At 42.2% G+C, this 21843-nt stretch overlaps 1 protein-coding gene across 1 annotated transcript in view; it reads left to right on the plus strand.

The window, feature by feature from the left end:
* Window positions 1-13884, plus strand: part of GET1 (guided entry of tail-anchored proteins factor 1) — a 16220-nt gene extending 2336 nt beyond the window's left edge. Inside the window, exons 2-5 of the mRNA XM_006146294.3 lie at window positions 6873-7038; window positions 7915-7982; window positions 9540-9654; window positions 12348-13884. Of these exons, the coding sequence (XP_006146356.1) occupies window positions 6873-7038; window positions 7915-7982; window positions 9540-9654; window positions 12348-12421 (423 nt within the window). The 3' untranslated portion in view covers window positions 12422-13884. The remainder of the gene's footprint in view (window positions 1-6872; window positions 7039-7914; window positions 7983-9539; window positions 9655-12347) is intronic.
* Window positions 13885-21843: the final 7959 nt, after the last annotated feature.

Below are 21843 nucleotides of genomic sequence, written 5' to 3' on the forward strand. Positions count from 1 at the left end.
GCTCACCAGAAAGACAGAGAGAGACAGAAAGTGAGAAATCACCCCCGGGGTGGATGACCACGCCGCAATCTCTTGTCCTCTATTCTCCTCTTGGTATCCTGGGCACACATGCACATGTGCCTGGCGTGAGTTTAAGCCACTGGGTCCGGGACTCGAACTGTGGTTGACTACATGGGAGTCCAGCGATATAGCCATTATGTCAACTGCTGGTCCCTAGATTTGCATTTTTCTAAAAATTAGTGATGTGGAACATCTTTTCAGAGCTTAAGACTAGTTTTTGGAGAGATGTTTAGTCAAGTCTTTTGTTCCTTTTTAAATTTAGTTGTTTGGCTTTTTTGGTTATATTCTTTTTATATTCTGGATATTAATCTCTTATCAGATACATGATTTGGAAATATTTTCTTCCATTTTTAGGTTACCCTTGCATTTTTCTTGAAGTATGATCTCATTCTTCCTGTGTGCCCTCATCTCATTTTAAAAAAATAAAGATTATTATTTATTTATTTATTTGCCAGAGAGTACTTGGCACTTGCCAGAGAGAGAGAAAGAGAGGAAGGAATTACTGCCAATGGGGTGTGACCATGTCACAACCCCTTCTCCTCCATTTCTTCATTGTATTGGGGCTTAAGGCACACATGCAACCATGCCTGGTGTGTTCTTCAAGCCGCTGGGGCCAGGATTTTAACTGGAATTGGCCATGTGGGATCTGGATTTCTTAACCACTAGGCTTCAGGGTTTGTCCTACCCTCATCCCATTTCACTTTATGCTGGTACCAAAGAAAAATAATCTCAGTTACTTCAAGAGGCTGTGTTGGTGTTGTCTTCCTCTCTGAATTGTTCACGAGGAACTTAGGCCTGGCGTATAGGTCTTACACTAAGTAAGACCTCACATCATCTTAGACTCTATTACTTTGCCTACACTAAACATGTGCTTTGCACCTAGTGCACTGTCATTAAGGGGTTACAGCTGTAGCCTAGATATCCATGAGCCTTGAACCCCATGGTGAGCATTTATTATTTAGATGCAAGGGCTCTGGGTTTGTCCTTGGATCTGCGCCCATATCCCATACCACCTCCACAGGCTGTGTAACCTCTCTAACCACACACTAGTTAGCTTTCTTAAACCCATTTCTCCTTGGCTATAACACTGTTGGGGTTATTAGTCAGGTTCAGACAGATAACATACAATTATCCTAGTATAATATAACCCATAATAGGTCTTAAAACAGGGAATACTAATAGAGATCTGTTTGGCTTGGTCACTGGGCTTGTGGTGAGGGTTTGTGAAAGTTGTAGGGAATATGCTGGTCCTGTGTCAGGTAAAATGAGGCCCCTTCTGGCTCATTAGAGGCTGCCCTATTGCAGCTTCTGACTTGAGGAAACCAGCAGGAAAGACTCAAGAAACAGAAGGTTGTGTTCTAGCAGGAGGCGTGGTGGTTAAGGTGCTCTACTCCACATGGTCGACCATGGTTTCAGTCCTGGAACTGGTGGCTTGAAACTCAAATTGGGCGCATGTGTGTGCGTGCCCAAAATCCCTAGAGGAGGAGGGATTGCAGTGTGACCATTCCCCTTGGGTGGTAGTTTCTTGCTTTTTCTCTTTCTGTCTCTTTCTCTGTCTCCAGTAAGTACACACACCCTATAGCAAAAATCTCTCTCTAATAAAATGAAACAAGGGGCCAGCAGGTGGCATGGTGGTTAAAGGCGCTGGATTCCTACATGGCCAACTACAGTTCGTGCCCGGACCTAGCGGCTTGCATTCTTGCTTTCCCTTCCTCTCTCTGGTCAAATTTTAAAAATAATAACAAATGGAATTAAATAAATAATTAAAAAAAAAGAAATGAAGAAACAGAAGGTTGGATTGGAATTCATTCAGTGTCCTCAGGAATGGGACCCTGCCCAGGTACTTCAGATTATAACCTTCTTTACCAAGTTCCTGAAGTTTCTGGGAAGGGAGTGCACCTAGCCCACTAGTAAGTCAAGGCCTTGGTGATCCCCTGATATGAGGCCTTTTAGGAAGTCTGCAGAATCAGAAGTCCTTGGTCCAGTGGAACCTTGCGAGGTCCTGAGAGGCAATCTCAGAGGACTTTTGGGCTGGGTATAGGATGCCTGATAAGGATACCCAGTCCCTGGTGATGTAGTTGGGATTTTCCTGAAGTTCCATCCCTTCTCTTGAAGCTGGCCACAGGACACACAGATGAGAGAGCCTCGTTCATTAGTAGGTGATCCAGGACTTCTTTAGCTGTAAGAGCAGGAAAAGAAGGGAGACAAAGATGCTGGGTTGGGCATGTGCACTCTGCAGACCCCCAGGACCGGCAGGGTAGGGTTCTGGAAGCTTCTCTCTTACAGACCCTGTTTTGCAGATAGTGGGCATGGAAAAGGCAGCCTTCAGGGGCTTAATTGCAATTTTTTGATCTAACATTTTCAAAGTCATTCTTCACTTTTTGTCCTGTGGAGTGGCCACCTCCCTTTTTCTTTAGAGGACATAGGCCAGAGGTGGACCCTGCAGGATCTGCTTCTGTAGGTGTTTTATTTACTTGTTTATTTAAAGAGATTTTGCTATGTGGTGCATACACTCACCAGTGTGAGAGAGAGAGAAATGAGAAATTACCCCTGGGGGCATGGCCATGATGGAATCCCTTTTCCTCCAGTCTCCTTTTGGGATGCATGCATGCACATGCACCTGAGTCTGGGACTTGAGTTTGAAGCTGCTGGGTCTGGCACTTGAACCATGCCCTACCATGTGGAAGTCCAGTGATGTAACCATTATGCCATCTGCTGGTCTGTATTATTTTTAATTTTCTTACATGTTCCTTTTTTAGAATTATTTAGTAATAATAAAATAATTCTTTTGAGAGAGTTCTTTTGCTATAGGGCACATGTGCTCACCAGAGAGAGAGATAGACATAAAGCAAGAAACTACCCCCCGTGGGGGATGGCCGTGCCGCAATAATTTCTACTCTATTCTCCTCTTGGAAAATTTGGGCACACGTGCATACACAACTGGTGTGAATTTCAAGCTGCCAGGTCTGGCAGGTCGTACTTTTGTTGACTTCCTGGGAGTCGAGCAACATAACCATTATATCATCTGCTGATCCCTATTACTATTATTTTTTAATTTTACCAGAGAGAGACTGAGACAGAGAGGGAGAGTGAGTCTTGTCAGGTCTGGAACTTAAACCACATCAGCCATGTTGGAGTCCAGTGCCTTAACCACCATGCCACTTGTGGACCTCTCGGTAGGTATCTTTTATTTTTCTTCCTTTTTTTTTGAGACTTTTTTTTTTTTTTTTTTTTTTTTTTTTTTTTTTTTTTTTTATGCGGAAAAGAAAGAGCGGACGATAACAGCCCCCAGGGGAAATGGCCACGCCGCAATCCCTTCTCCTCCATTCTCCTCTCGGGATCTTGGGCATGTACACATACGTGTCCGGCATGAGTTTAAGCCACCGGGTCTGGGACTCCAACCACAGTTGACTACATGGGAGTCCAGTGACATAGCCATTATACCAACTGCTGGTCTCGGCCTCTCTGTAGATATCTTAAGATGCCTTACCCCATAGAGCTGTTGCTTAGTCTCTGTTGTGGTCTGGGTGTGAGGATGGCCTTACGGTATTAGTTTGGAAGGGGATGACACAGCTCATTTCATAGGACCCGCTTTAGACCCTTGAGCTGAGAAGCTGCTTGAGGGAAGCTGGAGGATTGTTCATTGCAGCAGGGACCAGAACCAGGAGTAGGCATAGCTGGAGGGCCTGGAAAGTTGTCTGCATCTTGGCTAGCTCTGAGTCCTGGTCCTGGTCCTTGCTAGGGGAAGCATCTGGGACTATTCAAGTTCTGGAGCTTCACAGGGGCCTGGTCCCTCCCAAGATGGAATGGTTCCTCTCCCATGTTCAGGGTCACACTGAGTGGTTGACCCCAGTCGGTTGTTCCTGGCTTTCTAACTGAATTCCACAGAGGGACAGGAATGGGCTCTGCCTGTCATCATGCCATCAATTAATTTTTAGGTGGGTCTGGGAGTTTTCAGCCAGTAAATGAGGGTGGAGTGGGCCTTACATTCTACCCAGAGTGACCCAAGTTCTAGCAATGGCATTTAGCCTGTTGGCAGAGAGTGTACCAAATCTGAGCAGGATCTGAGGGTATTTTTGGCAGGAAGACGTTATGAGCTCAGGCAGGGAGTGGTTAGCTTCTGACAGGAGTGGACAGAAAGAATTAGGTCCATCCTTCTTTCCTCTCTAGATTTGTCCACTTACTGGGTCAGCAGGTGGTATGGTGGGTTAAGACCTGGATTCCCATGTGGCCAGCTTTAAGCAACATCTAGATTCCCTGCATTTGAGAGATGATTCTGTGATTTTTAAAGGAATTTGGCCCATTCTTATTTTCTTCTTCAGAATGGATTGGGCTGGAGTACATCTCAGCTAAAATTTTGGGGCACCACAAGCTGAGCTGGGGTTAAGGACTGCTGGATGTACAACTGTGAACACACTGCGCAGGCATGGGCTTGGTGGCTCTCCTGCCCCACACCCACCCACCTCATTGTGCAGGGGCTGGCGGGGGCTTCAGCAGGTGGCCAGGAACCTGGACTCTACTGGCTCTGAGCAGTTGCACTGCTGTGTGGTAGCTTAGGCGAAGGGGACCCAAGAGCTGCGGAACGACCCGCCCACTGTGCCTTGCTGTGTGCCAGGTACATTTTAGACACACAATCCCTTTTTGTCTCTTTATTAACAAACACCAACATGCAGGAGAGTTACGCATATGGTATGGTGCAGAGTCGGTGTTTCCTAAACTGTTTGAAATAAAAGTATTAGTCTGAGCTGACCCTCTTCTGACCTGGGTGTGTGGACAAAGCCTTGTCCTGGTGCAGCTTCCAGGACATGACACTGCCCTCGGGTTTCCTGTGTCCTCAGTAGTGTCCTTACCGCCAAAGGACCTAGCTCAGAGCATGCTCTCATCTACTTGGCACAACTGGGGTCTCCCTTGGTCAGGAGGGCTTTCACAGACTTGAGGAACTGTGGTTTCCAAGGGCTATATAGGCAGCGACTGTGCAGAATGACACCTCCTGGGTTTGCACAGCTTTGGCAGGGGCATTTGGGCGATGCTGTGTGCACACTGTAGGATTTGGATTAGGCGGGTTCGCTGCTCTGTGGAGCGGCAGTTGCCTTCTTTCCACCCCACCCCAGGTCGCTGCCCCAGGACCTGGCGCCCTTGCCCTACTTAGGCCCAGCAGGCCCCTCGAGGCTGGTTGACGGGCACCACCTGGTGGCCACTATCCTCCCCCGAGCTCCAGCCTGCTGGATGCTGAATTCACAGGTGTGCAGAAGAGAGGCCAGGCTGGCCCAGAGGCGCCTCTTAAGGTGTGTTTGTGTTTGTTTCTCTGAAAGACCTGAGTTCCTGCCCACACCTCCAATTTTACACCGACTTCACACACTCATCATGGTTCTCTCAGTGCATATTCTTTTTTCTTTTCTTTTCTTTTCTTTTCTTTTCTTTTCTTTTCTTTTCTTTTCTTTTCTTTTCTTTTCTCTCTTCTCTTCTTCTCTTCTCTTCTCTTCTCTTCTCTTCTCTTCTCTTCCTCCCCTCCCCTCTCCTCCCCTCCCTCCCCTCCTCTCCTCACCTCTCCTTTCCTTTCCTTTTTTCTCTCGGTACATATTTCTAATATCTCTGATAGTGAAGGCTGCACCTCTTCTCTCAATGTGTTTACCCTGGCTGATCTGTCCTTTGTAGCTAATCTTTGAGCTCCTCTACTGACCCCACACAGCTACTTGCCATCCTTGTCCTGCTCAGACCAAACTGTGTTGGGTGGGGTTCATTTTTGCCTTAGGCATCCCTCCCCTTAACCTGCTTAGATTCCGACTCCTGAGCCAGGCTGCTCTGTCTTGGGATCCCTATAGCCTACTGTGTTCATTCCGAGCCCCTGCCAGTGTGCTCCTGTGTGGGAAGGTCCTCTCACTGTGCTTGGGCTCTGACAGTCCTTTCTGGACCCCCTCCTCTCACTGGTGCTCTGTGCCACACTGTCTCTAAGACTGTGCCCCTCAGTAGGGAAGAAGATGCATATTCCGTCCTTGAAGACAGCTCTGGTGATAGAATTGGTTTTCATTTTATAATTGCAATTTTATAGTTACAGTGAAACATGTATACATTGATACCGTAGCAATCCATGGACATATATGCAAAAAAAGAAATATAATTTGAATAGTAATTCAAACATGATAGAGGTCCTCCCTAGCTGTAGGGAGCAGGAAAAGACAGCAGAGGCTAGCCATGCAGGTAAGGGCAGCTTGCCCAGTTGAAACAGGAGTAGGATCTTGAATGGAGGTGGCAAGGAAGGTATGTATACCTGTTCTGTCCTGCAGAACTCCTGGCTGGAGTTGCCTCAACTGAATGCCCTGCACCATTTAGAGAAGAGTTTCTGGCTAGGATTTCAAGGAAAGTGCTTCTTTCCAAAAAGAAGCACTCCAAGCCAGGGTTATGGGTCCAAAGCATTGATTTGAGGAACTTGCAGATGCTCAGCAGTTCCCAAGATGAATGGTGAGAAAAAGGGATGTTTTACCCAGGGGTATCCACCATCCTTGAGTGGGGTTTGGTTATGGACTGTATATGGGGATTTGATAATTTGGCTCAGGGCAGAGACTGGTTTCTATATGTTTCGCCACAGGATCATTGTGTCTGTGTTTTTGAGCAACAACCTAATCAGCTTTTATTAGTGTCTGAGAATGTTCAAGCACCCACCTTGCATTCAGGCCTGCAGGGAAAGCATGCAGCTGGCTGAGTCACAGTTGCCAAGGCTCTGTATTTCTCAGGACAGCAAGGAAGTGGGGGGACCGGGGACCCTACTGTAGCTGGCAGGGCAAGGTGCTGATGCCAGCTATCTGCTCTGTCAGATGTCCAGGGTGCTGCAGAAGGACGCAGAGCAGGAATCGCAGATGAGAGCGGAGATTCAGGACATGAAGCAAGAGCTCGCCACGGTCAACATGATGGATGAGTTTGCCAGATACGCCAGACTGGAGAGGAAGATCAACAAGATGACGGACAAGCTGAAGACACATGGTGCCGTGTCTGTTGTAGTTTGGAAAGCTTCATGAGAGCTGATTAGTAGAGAAGTCTTTACAGGAGGAATCATAGAGTCTGCTCTTGGATGTTATAATGTTGACAGAAACATCTAGGTTTTTTAGAAGAAGGCAATAATAATGATTACTTTCTCCTTATTTAGCTGGCTAACTTTGGTTTTTTAAACAAAGAAACATATAGGATTTTCTTAGTATTTTTTTCAGAGCAAACTTATTATTGTAGATTTTTGTTGTTTTTTTAAAATTCACTTTTCTGAAAAGCACAGAAAAATAATCTCATAGTGGATTCCTAGGAGCTTTGGCTCCACTCTCTGGAAAATGCACAGCAGTATTCTTATCTGAGCTTAGACTTCAAGATGCAGTCTCCTGTGATGGAGACCGTTTTCACAGTGCAGCCCATGTGCTAGGAGACTCTGCTGGCGTGTGCACAGGGACAGAGCTGTCCTTGAGGCTAGCAAGGCACGTGAAGGAGGCCAGGCCAGCCCAAGACAAGCTAGATTCCCACTTAGGGATTTCTGTTTTGTATAGACTGGGAAATAGGTAAGAACATGGTGTCCTGTTGGCAGTCAGTAAATATATTATGAAAAGAATCTCTGACTTAGATGAGTAATTTTGAGGGCTTTTAAAATGAAGTCTGTCAGATTTCATGTCTGAATGGGATTCTGTTTTGAATAATGGTGTACCAAGATGGTGACTTCTAAAAATGTTTATTTTTTGTTTTCTAAATATATTGAGTGATTGTCCCATTTATAATCAAAGTATTTTTATAGGAGAAAATAATAACATTTCTGTGCATGTGAATATTTTCTTAATTTTTCAGGACTGACATACTGTTCCATCCTGTTTTTCCTTTCAGTGAAAGCACGGACAGCTCAATTAGCCAAAATAAAATGGGTTATAAGTGTTGCTTTCTACATATTGCAAGTAAGTACACTGTGGAGTCACCTGGATCATTGAAGCTGCTAATTGACTGGCCTCCAGAGCCATGTGGCGTGCACAATCCAGGGCTGAGAACTCAGGGTTTACCACTTCATGTTTCTGTGTCCCATGTCCTGCCAGCATGTCACTCTGGATGCACTGTGAATTTATACGTGATGCTAGCACAAATCCTCTTTCCTGATTAAGGTTGTTAAGGATTGGGACTTTCTGGCAAATAATCTCTGAAGAAACTTCTTGGGAGATCTTTCAGGTTGTCTATTCCAGTGTGGTTTTAAAGGCCTGGGGGTTGAAGTCTTATTATATAGACATCACATTTTCTAAGATCATCAATAATTTTGGCCATTACTTTACTGATATGCTTGAACAGCACTTCCTATCCTTTCAGTAGGGAATATTTTTCTTTTTTAATAGCCAGAGAGTGCCTGTTCTTGCCAGAGAGACAGAGGGGGAGAGGGAGGAAACATTTCCAATGGGGCATATTGCAGTCCCTTCTCCATTTCTCCAACTCATCAGGATTTTGGGCATGCACACACACCCAGTGTGTTTTTCGAGCAACCAGGCCTAGAATTTGGCCATGCAGAATCTGGCTCACTTAACCACTAGGCTATGGGCTAGCCCAGCTCCCAAAGTTATTTTCTGGAGTTTTACTCCTTCAGTTCTACATGGGACTGCTACAACTTCTGCTGCTTACTGGAGGCTGTGAGTGCGCTGTAGTGTGCACCATGCAGTGGCTTCCTTAAGTCATCTCTGAGTTTCAGTATCATGTGTGATCTGTCCTGCAGTGAAGGATTCAAGCTAATTACTATGCCTTCCTCCCTCCAAAAATATCTAGGTTTGGAGTATATTTAAGTAGATCAATACTGCAGTGCTGTGATTTGATATGAGAAAGGTTTCACAGAGATACAAGCCAGGTGCCCTTTTTGAGGTCTGCTCATTTGAGTGGCATATTCAAGGCCATGAAGGGGACAGAAAACAGAGAATGCTGCTGGGAGGGAATGAAAACTGTCAATCCTCCACCCACCACTGAAACTTCTAGAGGGCTTGCCTCTGTGTGCTCATGCTAGTACTGTCTGCATGGAGAGTAAGTTAGTTTTTCAAGGAACTTGGAGGTGTAAGATTGCTTTTATCACTAAGAAGGACTATTTAGCATATAGTCCAGCTACTCAAAGGAAGTACCTAATGAAAAAATAACTCCTGTGTCATGACAGACCTTGCTGAATTTGTTACTAATTTATGTAATGTGTATATAGCATTCATATTTAAACAGAAAAATATGGGTTCAGATGAGAAGGCTTGCTTACTTGTTGGTGGCATGTTCTAGAACTCTCATAAGCTTGTCTTTAGACTATTTTAAGGTTTCAACAGTGGGAATTAGTTGTTATGCATATGTGTCTGTTGGCTGCAAAGGCTTTGTTGACAGGGCTTGAAGTCATCAATCTGGAGAATTTCTTTAGTTTCTTTTACGTTTGCCCATATTTCTTTGTGTGATCATTGTTTATGTGACTGGCAGGTTGTTTCCATTCACCAAAAATGTCTTTCCAGGCAGCTCTGATGATCTCGCTCATTTGGAATTATTATTCTGTCCCAGTGGCTGTGGTGCCAAGTAAATGGATAACCCCACTGGACCGCCTGGTGGCCTTTCCTACCAGAGTAGCAGGTAAGAATTTGCTGGACAGTAGAGTGGGTAAGTGTGGACCAACTTCTGCAAAGTATTGTGACAGAGATTTAGTGGCTCCACATCATTCTCAGCACCCGTTGAGTGAGCAATGATTTTGGGTGTCCCAGCCTCCAGTAAGCCTTGAGTGGAGAATCTGAGGTCTAGAGAAGTTATGTAACTTGTCCAGTGTCACCACAGTGTTATGGAACAGAGTTGGAATTCAGTCCCAGATCTGCTTCTAGATTCCATGCCTGGTACCTGGAGTCTGATAAGCCATTTATTGAAACACCATAGTACCCAAACTGTGTGTCTTCTCAATCCTTTTTATGACTGGCCTCTCCATAGCACTTACTGCTGTTGGCCATTCTTTTATTTTTAAAAGAATCTCTTTTGGTTGTTGAAGAAGCTCCTGTAGAATGATTAAGAATATAGGAACAGTTTAAGAAAAAAACATCCTATTAGCTACCAATAACCTCTTTTAATCTTGTGATAGATATTTCCCAGTGTTTTTTCCTTCATTTATTTTGATATCGTCAAGGTCATCTGGCATATATCATCTCTTTTTTTTGAGAGAGAGATTTTTGGTGTAGAGTGCGTGTACTTGCCAGACAGAGACAGAGAGACAGAAAGTGAGAAGTCACCCTAACACCCCTCACCCCCCCAAGGAAAGATGGCCATGCAGTCTCTTCTCCTCCATTTTCCTTTCAGGATTTTGGGTGGGCAATAAAGGCCCACCACATCACCTGCTGGCTCCTGGCATATATCATCTCATACCCCCTTTTTACTTTAAGCCTCTTCTCATATATCTTTAAGAATGCACACGCACCCTGTGTGTGTGCAATCCCAGCTGCTGAGTCTGGGATTCAAACTGTGGTCAATATGTGGGAGTCCAGTGATGTAACCACTCCGCCATCTGCTGCTTCCTACCATCTCTTTTTTAATATATACATACATACATATATATATATATATATTTATATATAAAGATTTTTGCTATGGGACACATGCCCTTGCTGGGGAGAGACAAACAGTAAGGGTAAGAGTGAGAAATTGCCACCCAGTGGGGATGGACTGCCTCAGTACCTTTTTCTCCATTCTCTTCTTGGGATTTTGGGCACGCATGCACCGGTGCCCAGTGTGATTTTAAGCATCAGGTCCAGGACTTGAACTGTGTTTTCCAGTGCCTTAACCACCACATCACCTGCAGGCTCCTGGCATATATCATCTCATACCCCCTTTTTACTTTAAGCCTCTTCTCATATATCGTTAAGCAGCATAACATCATACCATAAACTGAGTAGTTTATAAATAACAGAAATTCATCCCTTACAGTTCTAGAGGCTGGGAGATCCTAGATCAAATGCTGGTAGATTTGATGTCCAATAAAGGCCCATTTTCTGGCTCATGGATGGTGATATCTCATTGTCCTCACATGGTGAAAAGAAGGCAAGAACAAGTACCCTTGGGCCTCTTTTATAAGGACACTGTTTCCATTCACTGGGGCTCCACCCTCATGACCTTCTCGCCTCCCTAAGGTCTCACCTCCTAATACCATTACTGTGGGGTCAAGGTTTCAACATAAGAATTTTGGGGAATGCAGATAGTCAGACCGTGGCACTGTATGGCTAAGCTTCTTTATTAAAGAATTTTCAATGGTTCTTTGTTTGAATGTGTGAGAATTTGCTATTTATTTATTTAGGTCCTGATTTTTTTTTTAATTAGGTTTTTTTTTTTTTTCCTTAGATATATGTGCTAGCTGGAGAGAGAGAGACAGACAGACTCAGTGAGGGGATAAGTGAGAATGGGGTGATTTCTCCTACATTCCCAATATGATTTTAAAGTCACCAGGTCTAGGACTTGAACCATGGTCAGCCACGTGGAAGTCCACGATGTAACTGCTATGCCATCTGCTGGCATCCCAGGTCCTGATTTTTGTGTCAAAGTTAATACTGCAAAATATATCCTAGTCAGTTTTTGGTTGTGAGTTATGATTATTCTTGGGAAGAATTACTGTATCAAAAGGAATGACTATTTTAGAGACTTACAATTGAGACATGCCCCCATCCCCTCCCCAACTTCCTGTGCTATAGCTGAGTTCAGGCCAGAACCTCTGCATTTGCTGACCACTCTAGCAGCCTGTTCTCTATGATTGGTGGGCCAAGAAAGGTGTGGAAAGGGGCCAGCAGGTAGCATAGTGGTTAAGGTGCTGGATGCCCACATGGCTGACTATAGTTCAAGTTCTGGACCCATGTGCATGTGTGCCCAAAATCTCAGGAGGAGAGTGCAGAAGGGATTGTGGTGTGGCCATCTACCCTCGGGGGTAATTTCTCACTTTTCCTCTCATTGTCTCTGGCTAGTGCATGGACTCTATGGACAGGAAAAAAAGAAAAAAGAAAGGGCATGGAAAAGCAAAAGCACCACTTTGTTTATAATGCTTTTTTAAGAAAGAAAAAAAAATTGAAATCGAAACGAGTTTTCATTGTTCATTGTAATTCATGCGTAGTAAAGAAGTCAGCTTTGTGTATAGAATGCCTGCCAGATTCAAACTCATGGAACACATACTTAAGTCTTTCTAAGCTTAGCCTTCCTTGGAATGGATTGAAGTATACTCTTCTTTCCTCTGAGTGTAAGGTAGCAAAGAAATGTGGGCAGAACTGTTAGCCTGCTCCCTTATATGAATTCTTTATTTTCAGGTGGTGTCGGAATTACCTGCTGGATTCTTGTCTGTAACAAAGTTGTGGCAATTGTGCTTCATCCTTTCAGCTGAGAAGGGAGATGATTTATAGCCGTGAGACTTTTAAAAGTGAATTTTCTCTTAATGGACCTTCTCTTATTGACTTACACTGCTTTGTTGTGTGTGTATTTTCTTTTTAAGAAACAAAAGTTCACAGCTTAGTGTTTTTGTTGTTGTCAAATACGTTTTCTCTTGGACTTTATGTGACTTTCTTATAAGAATCACAACTTTCTACACTTATCATAGAGCCAGGAAGTCCAGTTTATGACATATGTCCACCAACAGTGTGAACATTACAAGCACCTCTGTTACACACTTATGTTTGGACTCTCAGCATATTTTGGTAGTATTGCTGACTGGAAACTCAAAATTTTTTAACCACTTATGTACCTTAAAGATAAAGTACTAGTTTTAATCCAGTTGAGAAAGTAACTTAATTTTAATACCACTACTAAAATTTGAAAATTTGCTTTTTAATCTCATGCCATACAACTGAAAGAATAACACTAATTGACATGGTTTGTACTTTCTTCCTCTGTTTAAAATGTCATTTGTTGGATAAGTGTTTGTATAGTTTTATCTACTTATGTGAAGCTGTTAATTTTTCATTACAGCATTTTATAAATGTATTCATGAGACCATAATGTATGGTTTTGTGTTTAAATTGTTTGATTTTAAAGCATTTCAAATGAAGTATATTTTATAAGCATTTCATATTTATGCTCTGTAGAATGGAATGGTTAAGAAACAAACTAGGAAGCCTGATTAATCTGAACTAATATATTAGTCCATGAATATACTCCAGCTAAATATTTTTCAAAATACTTTTTTCTAAGTAAAATCTTCACAAATGCTGTGTAACTTCCTTGTTTACAGACACTTGTTTGCTATGAGCAGTCTAACAGACAAGTGGCATAGAGGCTTTGGCAGTTAATTGTGTGGGTGACCATAGCACAGCTAAATTCTACCACTGGTTTTTGAAAAATGGTATTTGTGTTCTTGTGTTCCCTAAGGATCTAATAAGTAAGTAGCTCAGTATTATTTCAGCTAATTGTACTGTGAAAAAACAAAGTGCTGTAGTCCTTGAGTTTATTGTCATACTGAAGACTACCAGATTGGTCATATTCAAACTCATAAGATGCTGCAGGCTCACCTAGTACCTAGGTTTACTTTAATGAAGAATGCAGAACTGGGAACAGGGCAGTGTTTAGATGGCATCATAGAGGACCTGGGCACCGGCTTCCAGTGTCTCATCATCACACTCAGTGTATCCTGGACACAAAAGATGAGAAGCTAGTCCACAGGGAGGTTGGTCTGTCCCTTAGATGAAATGTCACACTTGGAGAGCATACACCTAACTCTTATTTAGTGAGCTGCTGGCATAAACAGTGAGTTGAACAACAAGCAAATGAGCAGCCAGGAACAGCATGTCTAAAGTCATTGTCAGAGCAGAAATCAGTACAAAGTCTCACAGACAAGACTGTCATCTCCCAGGACTGTAGTACTCCATTTGATGTGCAGGAATTTTGACAGATAACACTTGGCACTAGAGAAAAAGATTTCTACTTCATAGCTGTTAGTTCTTTCTTTTTTACTTTTGTGTGCACTTGTGGGAGAGATCTTGACAGTGAGAGAAAATGAGAAAGCATTCTTCAGGGAGTATGGTCATACCACAATCGTTTCTCCTCCATTCTACTGTTGGGATTTTCTAACATGTACAGTTGCCTGGTGTTCTATTGTATTGTTTTTTAAAAGGTTTTTGCTATAGGGCATGTGTCCTCTCCAGAGAGAGGAGAGAGAAGAGAGAAGGTGAGAAATTACCCCCAGGGGGAATGGCCACATAGTGATCCCTTCTCCACTAGTCTCCTCTTGGGATTTTGGGCATGCATGCACATGTGCCCAGTGTGATTTTCATGCCACTATGTCTGGGACTCAAACTGGTTGGCCACATGGAATTCCAACACCTTAATCACCACACCACTTGGTGACCCCAGCCTAGTGTGTTTTTAAAGGTCCTGGGCCTGGGACTCTAACCACACAGTCAGCTATGTGGGATCCCACTGTTTTAATCACCTGCCACTGGCTGGCTCCACAGCTGTTTACTCTTTCCATACATGTACATTAACAGTTTGTAAAGATTAAATATGAAATTTAACAATCCTTTATGTTTCACAGTGTTTTTTTTTTCCCCAAAATTATATTTGTTTTTATATAGATAAACATGGTACTGAATTAAAAAGATGCAGAAAGGGATATAGTAAAGAGAACGTTTTCTGACCTTTCATTGTCTTATTTCCCAGTTTCCCAGTTTCTACTGTTACCAGTGTCTTATAATTCTTCTAATATAGTCCATGCACTTGTGAATATTGATATATGTGCCTTTAAAATAAAAATTTTTAAATTATAAAATTAATACCTAAGAAATATGAGTAATAGTTGTTTGCTACCTTTGAAACTTAAAAAAAATATATCTAACTGGAAAGTACAGAAAAAGGCTTGATTTGTATTTTCTGACTACTAATAAGATTATCTGGTCCTGATCTTGAGCTGCTAGATTTGTCTTGCCTATTTGTTAGATCTTTTCTTATTGACTTGTAATTCTTTATATGATCTGAATACTAAGCTTTACTGACTGTATGTGAAGCAAATCTCCAAGTTTATAGCTTCTCTTTTCCCTTTTTGTTTATAGATCTTTTGATGAACAAATATCGTCCATAGAATATCTTTTTGCAATTTATGCATTCTGTCTTAGGCATTACCTAGTCCAAGATCATGAAGATTTCCCTCAATGTCTTGTAAGAAAGTAGTGTTCTTGGGAACCAGCAGTTAGCATAATGGCTATGTCGCTGGACTCCCACGTAGTCGACCACGGTTTGTGTCCCGGACCCGGTGGCTTAAGACTCACGCCGGGCGCGTGTGCGTGCGTGCCCAAGATCCCGAGAGGAGAATGGAGGAGAAGGGATTGCGGCATGACTATCCCCCCTGGGGGGTGATTTCTCGCTTTCTGTCTCTATGTCTCTGTCTGTCTGGTGAGCGCACGTGCCCTACAGTGAAAATGTCTCCAAAAAAGAAAGTAGTGTTCTTTTACTTTTCATACTTAAATGTAATAAAAATGTTCATTTTGAAATCATTTCAGATTTATAAAGAAAGTACAGATATAGCACAAAGAATGTCAGTATTCCCTTTATTTGATTTCCACAAGTGTTAGTATCTTAACTGTAAAACCATTATCTAACCAGGAAATATACATCAGTATGAACTATTTAATGGCTCTACTGATTTTTATTGAAATCGCACAGATTGTCCCACTTACCCCTCTTCTGGTCAGAATCCAGCTCAGGGTTATACATTGCATTTGATGATTCCCTGAATCTCTTCTATCTGGGAGTATTTTCAATTTTTAACCTTTGAGATCTTTGCATTTCTGAAACTACTGGCTAGATAATTTGTAGAAAACTCTTAGTTTGAGTTTGTCTAAGATATGCTTATGACTAAATTAAAATTAGGCAGTTTTGAGAAGAATATCTTCCCAGTATAGCCTACCAGGAGGTGCAGGGTGTTCATATGCTTCAGACCAGTGATCTTAACTCTGATCACTTGGTTAAGGAAGAGATTGTATTGAAAAAACAGAACTCAAATGGAAAAGATCTCAATGGCCAAGTCTAGGACAATTTGGGTCCAAAATAAATAATGGTGTTAAAGCATTATAACTCACAGAATAAAGTAAATATTCATAATTTCTTAAAGATATACATGGTTAACTGAATAAATAAAGGGCGACAGGGAAAAGTTCTTCCTTACTGTAGAATTCAAATAATGGATATAGGAGGGATGATGAACATAAATCACCGTTTGGCAAACATTACAGAAATAATTGTCACAAGCAAGATTCTTGAAGGTAGGACCATTCCTGCGGTGCAGTAAAGGGAGCCAGATCCCACGTGGCCAACCACAGTTCGAATGTTGGCCCTGATAGCTTGAAAAACATGCCGGGCATGCATATATGTATATGTTCAAAATCTTCATAGGAAGAAGGAATGGAGGAAAAGGGTTGTGGTGTGACCAATACCTCATTTAGGGAGTGCTTTCTTTCTCTACTGAGTGAATGCACCTCTGGCAAGCATGTACACACAGATGCACACACACATACAGAGTTAAAATCACATTTTATGTTTTTTTTTAAGAATTATTTAATATTATTTATTATTATTTAATTTGCATATTATCACCAGAGACAGCCAGACAGAGAGAGGGAGTGAGAGAGAAAGTGAGAAAGCAAGCTGCCAGGTCTGGATTTGAACCGCAGTTGGTCCTGTGAGAGTCCAGTGCCTTAACTACCATGCCACCTGCTGGCGCCTGTATTGTCTTTAAAAAAAAAAATGTTATGAGAGGCACTTTCAACAGAGTCACACCACAATCTTTTTTCCTCAGCCCTTCAGCCAGCCAAGACCAACATGTTTTAGGTGAACTTGGGATCTGAACCTAACGTTGGTGATATGGCTTTTAGCATTGCAGATCAGCACACAACCATCTGCATCACCATGGCTAGGCCTATATTGTCTTTTTTCTTCCCTTAAAATTTATTCATTCAATTTTATTTATTATTACTATTTTTAAAATATGTTATAGGGCATGTGCACTTACTGGAAAGAGAGAAAGCAAGCTGCCAAGTCTGGGACTCAAACCATAGTTGTGCATGTGGGAGCCCAGTGCTTTAACCACTGTGCCACCTGCTGGCCCCCTTATATTGTCTTTTAATTGAAACATATAGTTCATTTACAGTTTTTTTTTTTTTTTAAAGAATTACTTTATTTAACTTTATTTATTTTAATTTGACCAGAGAAAGAGGGAGAGAGAGAAAACGAAAGTAAGAAAGCAAGCCTCCAGGTCCAGGACTTGAACTGTGGTTGGTACCATGCCACCTGCAGGCTCCTGATTTACATTTTTTTAAATTACTGATCTATTTGGGTTTATATTATTTTTGCTTTTATTTTCTTAAATAAAGCTAAGCTCTTGTACTAGACCCAACAGATGAAGCCAAAATGGGGTAACTTATGCTAAAGTTCTATTCACCAGACCAAAACTAAGTTGTTATCTGATCTGTCCTTTTGAAATATCGGTGTCAGGCAACAGCTACATTTCCCAAATAGGCCAGTTTTAATAATGGTGATAATGAAGTTCCCTTTGCCTTTAATCCTTATGACAAAAACTACCCTGAATTAAGCTGTTAACTAATCATTGACTTTTCTATTGTTATCATCCTGTCCCTGCCTTACAAGGAAAGTGACTTTGAAATGACTAATCTGCTTTTCTTTTTCTACTCTCTTAAGCCCTTCTTTGTCTTTGATCCTAACTCTTGTGCTGGGTTCACTAAAACAGTTACTATTATGGAATAAAGTGTTGCTCAATTCTAGAATCACGAATAAAGCTGATTTAAATCTTTAAATCGTAAGTTGACATTTTTTACTTGTTTTCTTTTTCTTTCCTTTTTTGCCTTTTGATTTCACATCCCTTTTTCTCATGTTTTGAAGTTATTCATTTTGTTGTTTTAGTGCTTATACTAGAAAGTGCATGAGTGTGGGAAATTAATATTTTACTCTCCTCTTCAACAGTGCCAGATCCATGACATTTCACTGCAGTCATTCCTCCTGTGTGAATGCAGTGATTTGCTCTGTTTTCTGAGGACTAACACCTCTCGGGGATTGTAGCTTGGTCACACCCCCAGGGGATGATTTCTTGGTTTTCTGTCTCTGGTGAGTGCACGCACCCTATAGCAAAAATCTCTCTTAAAAAAAAAAAAAAGGAAAAGAAAAAGAAAAGATCTTTTATTGGCTATAAAGCTGAGGTAGACATACTATTACTCAGTACCTCATTTTCAAGAGTTCTTTTGGTAAATTTCTACAAAATTAATTTTGCTTTAGGGTGTGTGTGCTCGCTGGAGAGAGAGAGAGAGAGACAGAGAGACAGAGACAGAAAGACAGACAGACAGACAGTGAGAGGGAAAGTGAAAAATCACCTCCCCAGGGAATATGGTCCTTTTTCATTTTTCTCCTGGGATCCGGGACACACATGCACATGCACCCAAGGTGATTTTTAAGTCACTAGGGCTTGAACTGCAGTCTGCCCTGTGGGAGTCCAGTGATATAACCGCTATGCAGTCTGCTGGCAATGTTTTTCCACTATGGTTTTCACTCCTTGTTAAAAATTTATTTCGAGACCAGCAGTTAGCGTCATGACTATGTCGCTGTACTCCCATGTAGCCGACTGCAGTTCGAATCCCGGACCCGGTGGCTTAAACTCACGCTGGGCGCATGTGTGTGCGTGCCCAAGATCCTGAGAGGAGAATGAAGGAGAAGGGATTGTGGTGTGGCCATCCCCCCAGGGGGTAATTTCTCGCTTTCTGTGTGTCTCTTTCTGATGAGCGCATGCACCCTATAGCAAAAACTTCTCTTAAAAAAAAATTTCACTATTTTCATTAAATCTCTTTTTTGCTATAGGGTGCATGTGCTTGCTGGAGAGACAGAGAAGGAGAGGAGGAAAGTGAGAAAGCACTCCCTATCAGAGAATGTCCATGCCACAATCCTTTCTCCTCCATTTATCCTTTCAGTATTTTGGGTATGTACACACACATACTCAATGTGCTTTTCAAGCTGCCAGGTCTGGGACTCAAATTGTACAGTTGGCCATGTGAGTTCCAGCTGCCTATGTCACTTTTTAAAAAAAAAAAAATTTGCAAAAGGGCATGCATACTTTCTGGAGAGAGGTGGGGGCAGGAGGAGAGGAGTATGCCAACCATGGAGGATGGCTACACTGTAGTCCTTTCTCCTCCATTCTTCTTATGCATTTTGGGCATGCACATATGCCTTGAGTGTTCTTCTAGGTCCAGGACTCAAACTGTGCAGTAAGTTCACTTTAAAATGAAGATAAATGAAGATAGGCTCAAAGTACAGTCTACTTTTGTAGTCCTTATTTAAAATATTTTAAGAACAGCCCAACAGGTGGTGTGGAGGTTTAGGTAGCTGGATCCCATATGGCTAACTATACAGTTTGAGTCCTGGAGCTGATGGCTTGAAGATCATGCTGGGCGTGTGTGTGTGTGTAAGGAGAGGAGGAAAGTGAGAAAGCACTCCCTATCAGAGAATGTCCATGCCACAATCCTTTCTCCTCCATTTATCCTTTCAGTATTTTGGGTATGTACACACACATACTCAATGTGCTTTTCAAGCTGCCAGGTCTGGGACTCAAATTGTACAGTTGGCCATGTGAGTTCCAGCTGCCTATGTCACTTTTTAAAAAAAAAAAATTTGCAAAAGGGCATGCATACTTTCTGGAGAGAGGTGGGGGCAGGAGGAGAGGAGTATGCCAACCATGGAGGATGGCTACACTGTAGTCCTTTCTCCTCCATTCTTCTTATGCATTTTGGGCATGCACATATGCCTTGAGTGTTCTTCTAGGTCCAGGACTCAAACTGTGCAGTAAGTTCACTTTAAAATGAAGATAAATGAAGATAGGCTCAAAGTACAGTCTACTTTTGTAGTCCTTATTTAAAATATTTTAAGAACAGCCCAACAGGTGGTGTGGAGGTTTAGGTAGCTGGATCCCATATGGCTAACTATACAGTTTGAGTCCTGGAGCTGATGGCTTGAAGATCATGCTGGGCGTGTGTGTGTGTGTGTGTGTGTGTGTGTGTGTGTGTTCGTGTTCGAAATCCCGAGAGGATTCTATAAACAAGGAAGAGAGAGACACAGATGGATGGCACTCTTAACAGTTTTGATGCTGTGATCCAACCCTAGCTTTAACCAGCCCTGGATCATGGGCACATGTATGCGTGACATACTCGGATTCTCTGGAGGTGAATCCAGAAACTTCCCCTGTGGGTCAGTCTTGTAGACTTACAGTTTTGAGTCTGAATTTTACCACTGCACCCCCCAACCCCACTTTTAAAATAGAATCTTTGGGTCATATTGTCGACTTTTCAAAGTTGCTTCCATGGTTTAAAGTTACAAAAGAACACTGTCACTCATAAAATGGTTGTATATATGAGATGTACTGGTGTATGTCTTGGGTTAACTAACTCAAAAGTTACTAGCTGTGGAATTTCATAGTATACTAAAGTCATATAATAAATCAGTCTTCCAGGAGAAAACAGACATGTTTCACTTTTAAAGAAAAAAGATTAAATTTGTTTTGAAAATGTTATCATTTGGGCTGGACTGTGAGGTAACACAACACTCTGCAAGACTGATCCATATGGAAAAGTTTTGGGTTCTCATCTGGGGACCTCTCAGAGAACACTGGACACATGCTTGCCCATGATCTGGGGCTAGCTGAAGCTGGAGGTCAATGCAATGTCAAGACCCTGCTGTGAAGTACTCTGTCTTTCACTCATGAAAGAAATAAATGTACCTTACCTATTTTTTTAGAGAGAGATTTTTGCTATAGGGTACATGTGCTTATGTGCTTACTAGAGAGAGACAGAGAGACAGAAAGTGAGAAATCCCCCCCTACCCCCAAGGGGGGCCAGCCACACCACAATCCCTTCTCCTCTATTCTCCCTCAGGATTTTGGGCATGCATGACATGCATCCGGTGTGAATTTTAAGCTGCCAGGTCCAGGATGCAAACTGTGGTTAACTACATGGGAGTCTAGCAACATAACCATTATGCCATCCATTGGTCCCAAAATAAATACACTTTAAAAAATGTTATCATTGGGAAGAGACACCTTCATGGCTGCTGAGAACTAGACATTTTGGAGGAAACAGAGAAATGAAGATTTCCCACTGATAATTAAGCCTCCAGCACACAAAACTCCCGTGGAGAGGCAAAAGGGAACAGGCCTTCTTGAAGAGACACCTTCATGGCTGCTGAGAACTAGACATTTTGGAGGAAACAGAGAAATGAAGATTTCCCACTGATAATTCGGCCTCCAGCACACAAAACTTGCGTGGTAGGAAGACTCCTTTCAGGCCTCCTGTCTTGTATCTGTCTTTGTTGTTCTCTACCTCTGTCTCTGTCTTCTCTTTTTTTTTAAATTTCTGCTTTTTAGAAATTTTTAAGGTGAGGCATTTTCTGGGCTTTCTGGCCCCTCCTATCACTTTATTTTGTGAAGAATTCCCTTTCCCCCTCCCAACCCAGGAGAGGCAAAAGGGAACAAGCCTTCTTGAAGAGACACCTTCTTGGCTGCTGAGAACTAGACATTTCTAATTTGGGGGGTTTTATTGAAATTTTTTTAAATATTAATTTTTTTTTAGTTTTTTAAAAAAGTTTTTCCTTTTTTTTTTGTTGTTGTTGTTTCTCTCTCTCTGTTTCCTTTTCTGTATGCTTCTCGATGCTCAGATTGAACTTCCAAGTTTGGGAAGAAACCAACCATCCATCCACCAGTTGACTAGAAATCGCTGCAGGACCACAAGAAATATGGGAAAGCAGAAAAATACCTCTCCTCCAAGGGAAAAG

This window comes from Tupaia chinensis, unplaced genomic scaffold (genome assembly GCF_000334495.1).
Source record: "Tupaia chinensis unplaced genomic scaffold, TupChi_1.0 Scaffold000175_1, whole genome shotgun sequence".
Lineage (NCBI taxonomy): Eukaryota > Metazoa > Chordata > Mammalia > Scandentia > Tupaiidae > Tupaia > Tupaia belangeri.